This window comes from Calliphora vicina, chromosome 3 (genome assembly GCF_958450345.1).
Source record: "Calliphora vicina chromosome 3, idCalVici1.1, whole genome shotgun sequence".
Taxonomy (NCBI): domain Eukaryota; kingdom Metazoa; phylum Arthropoda; class Insecta; order Diptera; family Calliphoridae; genus Calliphora; species Calliphora vicina.
In genome coordinates, this window is record NC_088782.1 from 87,193,230 (window position 1) to 87,198,877 (window position 5,648).

General features: G+C 19.6%; 1 protein-coding gene across 1 annotated transcript; it reads left to right on the forward strand.

Annotated features, from left to right (window-relative positions):
* Window positions 1-3,410: 3,410 nt before the first annotated feature.
* On the forward strand, window positions 3,411-4,613 carry LOC135953700 (probable serine/threonine-protein kinase clkA; the record flags this gene model as incomplete). The annotated part of the gene is made up of 1 exon (XM_065503676.1): window positions 3,411-4,613. A coding segment is annotated over one exon (1,203 nt), but the record flags the coding sequence as incomplete, so codon positions are not given.
* Between the last annotated feature and the right edge of the window lie 1,035 nt (window positions 4,614-5,648).

The window sequence follows — 5,648 nt, forward strand, 5'->3', positions numbered from 1 at the left end:
AATTGCTTACGTTTCTGAACGCTTCGTTTTATAAAATGAGACTGTTAAAGTCTAAAGAGTTTAGGAAATTAGAAAACCTTTTCTACTTTATTAATTAAGAAAAGAATAATTTTAAAATGTGTATGTATTTTATTGTTGGGAAGGATAAATTAAAAAAAAACCTCTATAAAGATTTTAAAATAGTTTTGTTGGGAGAATTAAAATTATGCTGAAACCAGTTCATTAATATGAATATATTTAAACAATTCACATTTTCTTAACAAGTTCAAAACCAGACAGGCAGTGGAGGCTTGGAATTAAAAAGTGCCAGGGAAGCTTATTTAACATTTTAGGATGGAAAATTGCTTTAATTATTAATTTTTGTTTTCAATGTTTAATTTTGAGTTTCTATGATGTATCATTAGCAAATATAGATATAATGCAGTTTGGAATATTTGGGATATCGGTAGTAAATATGTTGTAAAGGATAGGTTAAAGGCAGGATCCCTGTGGACACCCTGAGAAAATATTAATAAGTTTAAAGAATGTTGAACCCATATATACAGAAAATTAACTATTAGATAGAAAGCTTTGAATTATTTTAACAATTTCGATTGGGAAATTATATTGCTTTAGTTTGTGCCAGACTGAGTCAAAAGCCGATGTAATATCCAATAAAACCATTGCAGTAGATTTTCCGTTCTCAAAAAATTGTTTTTCAGAAAATTTTTTATCTTCAGTAAAGGCTGTTATACTCATTTTTAAACCCAAATTGTTGTTGAACGAGGTTAGCTATTCCTTAATTATTTTCTCCAATAATTTACTTATAAATGAAAGCAAGCTAATCTATATATATAGAAAGAAGTGTACACTTTGATGTCACCACTAACTGCGGAAACGGCTCGACCGAGTTTCGGGCACGAAATCGGGCCAGTCGTTCCGGAGATTTAGATTTTCCTATCTATATATATAAACATTAATGTTTGTATGTATGATCCGAATGAACTCAAAAACAGTTGGACCGATTTTGATGAAATTTTCAGGGAATCTTCAGAATAGCCCAGCGGGTAGCACTGTAAAATCAGATTTTTTATGAACAAACATTGCTTACATTTGCATCGTTTTGAAGTTCCCTAAAGAATACCCGTATAACATGGTTTTGTCGACGGCTGAGGTAGTTCAGTCGAGTCCAGGATTGACTTACGGATCCACAGACCTTAAGTGATAACACAATTGATTTACCCTTTGTAGGGTCGATAATATCTTTCTTTATTGTTTAATACAATTAATATATGTATAATAAGTGGTTATATATATCGAATTATGAACAGCTTCGATAATACATTCTGATGTTGTCGGATTTTTGGTGATGATTCTACGTTTGGATGTAGACGGTTCTGGTGATGTGTATTTCGGATACTCCGGGATTTCAATAGTCGTCGGCGGTACAATGTATTGATACGACTCATTAAATAGGCAGTTTGTCACAAGCGGTAACTACGGGTTTCTGGTGATGATTCTACGTTCGGACGGTTCTGGTGATGTTTTTTCGGATTCTTCGGGATTTCAATAATCGTCGGCGGTACGATGTATTGATACGACTCACTAACTGGGCAGTTTGTCACAAGCGGTAACTACGGGTTTCTGGTGATGATTTCACTTTCGGATGTAGACGGTTCTGGTGATGTTTTCGTTGGTACAGGATCGGGTGATAACTAAAACTATAATATTTTTTCGATACTTACCCCCATATGCATAAACAGTTTATAAATTTATCAAAGGTTTATAAAACAAAATTTCCATACAAAATCTGTTTCATAAACCTTTGATAAATTTATAAACTGTTTATGCATATAGGGGTTAGTCTATAATACACGTAAATGCACATAACTAAGGTATTGAACAGTTAGTCGAAGCCTCTGTTTTGAACAGTCGGCCGAGGCCTCTGTCGGCCGAAGTCTCTATATTGAACAGTTGGCCGAAGCCTCTGTCTTGAACAGTCATCCGAAGCCCCTGTATGGAACAGTTGGCCGAAGCCTCTGTACTGAACAGACGACCGAAGTCTCTGTATTAAACAGTTGGCCGAAGCCTCTGTCTTGAACAGTCTTCCGAAACCTCTGTGTTGAACAGACGACCGAAATCTCTGTATTGAGCAGTTGGCCGAAGCCTCTGTCTTGAACAGTGGGCCGAACCCCCTGTGTTGAACAGTCGACCGAAGTCGCTGGTAAAATGTATTATCCCGAAAAGGAAAAAGTGGGTTGACCGATTTATGTCAGTCTACTTTGATCAATTAATATCAAAGTGGTTTGCAAATTCTGTCTCGTATGAACTGACCCTTCAGTGTGTAAACTTTCTTTACTTATATGGGGCATTTCACGTCAAGTGAACCAACTTTTGAAATCGATGTCTTCCGATCGCGATGAAATTTGCACCAATGTTAGTTCTATTGGATAGTAATTCGGACACCATTTTTCAACAAGATCGGTCAAGAACTCTCTGAGTTATAGGAGGTCAAAATTTGACATTTTGGCCAAACAGGTGTTTTTTTTTATCCATATAACTTATTACCTATTGTTCTTAGCAAAATGTGTCCCAAATAGTTTAGATAGCTATTTATGCAATCTTTCGAAAAAAAAAAATAAAAAAATTTAATAAAATATTTTTGATTTTTTTTTTTAAATCAAAAATATTTTTGACTTTTTTTTCAAAATGGGAACTTTTTATTTTTTTTTATTTTTTTTAAGAAAGCTTAGGTCTTTTCCTAAGCGACCTATATGGTCGCTTAGTGGGATGCGAGATTTAAAATTTTTGAATTTTTTTGCAAAATCAAAAACTTTGTTGACTTTTTTTAAAAAAATGGACCCATTTTTTAATTTTTTTTTTTGCTCAGAAGAAAGCTTACGTGTTTTCCTTTAACACCCTATTTTTCGCTTAGTGGGATGCGAGTGGGATATCTATAAAAAAAATGTTTTGTAACTCAAGACATACAATTTTTTACTTTTTTTTGAAAAATCAAAAACCTTTTTGACTTTTTTTTTCCAAAATGGACTCATTTTTTATTAATTTTCAAAAGAAAGCTTAGGTCTTTTCCTTTAAAACCTTTTTGGTCGCTTAGTGGGATGCGAGTGGGATATTTATCAAAATAAATGTTTTGTAACTCAAGACAAATTTTTTTAAATTTTCACTATTTTAATTTTTTTCATATTTGTGTGTAAACCTTAAAAATTAAACTTAACTTAGAGAAACTAGACACATTAGCCTTTCCGATGGTATGTAACATACCCAACTAAAATTTCATAGCCTCGATACTGTAATACCCATAATATGTTAACCTCAGGAATATAAATCACTTTTATAATAATAATAATAATAATAATAATAATAATAATAATAATAATAATAATAATAATAATAATAATAATAATAATAATAATAATAATAATAATAATAATAATAATAATAATAATAATAATAATAATAATAATAATAATAATAATAATAATAATAATAATAATAATAATAATAATAATAATAATAATAATAATAATAATAATAATAATAATAATAATAATAATAATAATAATAATAATAATAATAATAATAATAATAATAATAATAATAATAATAATAATAATAATAATAATAATAATAATAATAATAATAATAATAATAATAATAATAATAATAATAATAATAATAATAATAATAATAATAATAATAATAATAATAATAATAATAATAATAATAATAATAATAATAATAATAATAATAATAATAATAATAATAATAATAATAATAATAATAATAATAATAATAATAATAATAATAATAATAATAATAATAATAATAATAATAATAATAATAATAATAATAATAATAATAATAATAATAATAATAATAATAATAATAATAATAATAATAATAATAATAATAATAATAATAATAATAATAATAATAATAATAATAATAATAATAATAATAATAATAATAATAATAATAATAATAATAATAATAATAATAATAATAATAATAATAATAATAATAATAATAATAATAATAATAATAATAATAATAATAATAATAATAATAATAATAATAATAATAATAATAATAATAATAATAATAATAATAATAATAATAATAATAATAATAATAATAATAATAATAATAATAATAATAATAATAATAATAATAATAATAATAATAATAATAATAATAATAATAATAATAATAATAATAATAATAATAATAATAATAATAATAATAATAATAATAATAATAATAATAATAATAATAATAATAATAATAATAATAATAATAATAATAATAATAATAATAATAATAATAATAATAATAATAATAATAATAATAATAATAATAATAATAATAATAATAATAATAATAATAATAATAATAATAATAATAATAATAATAATAATAATAATAATAATAATAATAATAATAATAATAATAATAATAATAATAATAATAATAATAATAATAATAATAATAATAATAATAATAATAATAATAATAATAATAATAATAATAATAATAATAATAATAATAATAATAATAATAATAATAATAATAATAATAATAATAATAATAATAATAATAATAATAATAATAATAATAATAATAATAATAATAATAATAATAATAATAATAATAATAATAATAATAATAATAATAATAATAATAATAATAATAATAATAATAATAATAATAATAATAATAATAATAATAATAATAATAATAATAATAATAATAATAATAATAATAATAATAATAATAATAATAATAATAATAATAATAATAATAATAATAATAATAATAATAATAATAATAATAATAATAATAATAATAATAATAATAATAATAATAATAATAATAATAATAATAATAATAATAATAATAATAATAATAATAATAATAATAATAATAATAATAATAATAATAATAATAATAATAATAATAATAATAATAATAATAATAATAATAATAATAATAATAATAATAATAATAATAATAATAATAATAATAATAATAATAATAATAATAATAATAATAATAATAATAATAATAATAATAATAATAATAATAATAATAATAATAATAATAATAATAATAATAATAATAATAATAATAATAATAATAATAATAATAATAATAATAATAATAATAATAATAATAATAATAATAATAATAATAATAATAATAATAATAATAATAATAATAATAATAATAATAATAATAATAATAATAATAATAATAATAATAATAATAATAATAATAATAATAATAATAATAATAATAATAATAATAATAATAATAATAATAATAATAATAATAATAATAATAATAATAATAATAATAATAATAATAATAATAATAATAATAATAATAATAATAATAATAATAATAATAATAATAATAATAATAATAATAATAATAATAATAATAATAATAATAATAATAATAATAATAATAATAATAATAATAATAATAATAATAATAATAATAATAATAATAATAATAATAATAATAATAATAATAATAATAATAATAATAATAATAATAATAATAATAATAATAATAATAATAATAATAATAATAATAATAATAATAATAATAATAATAATAATAATAATAATAATAATAATAAT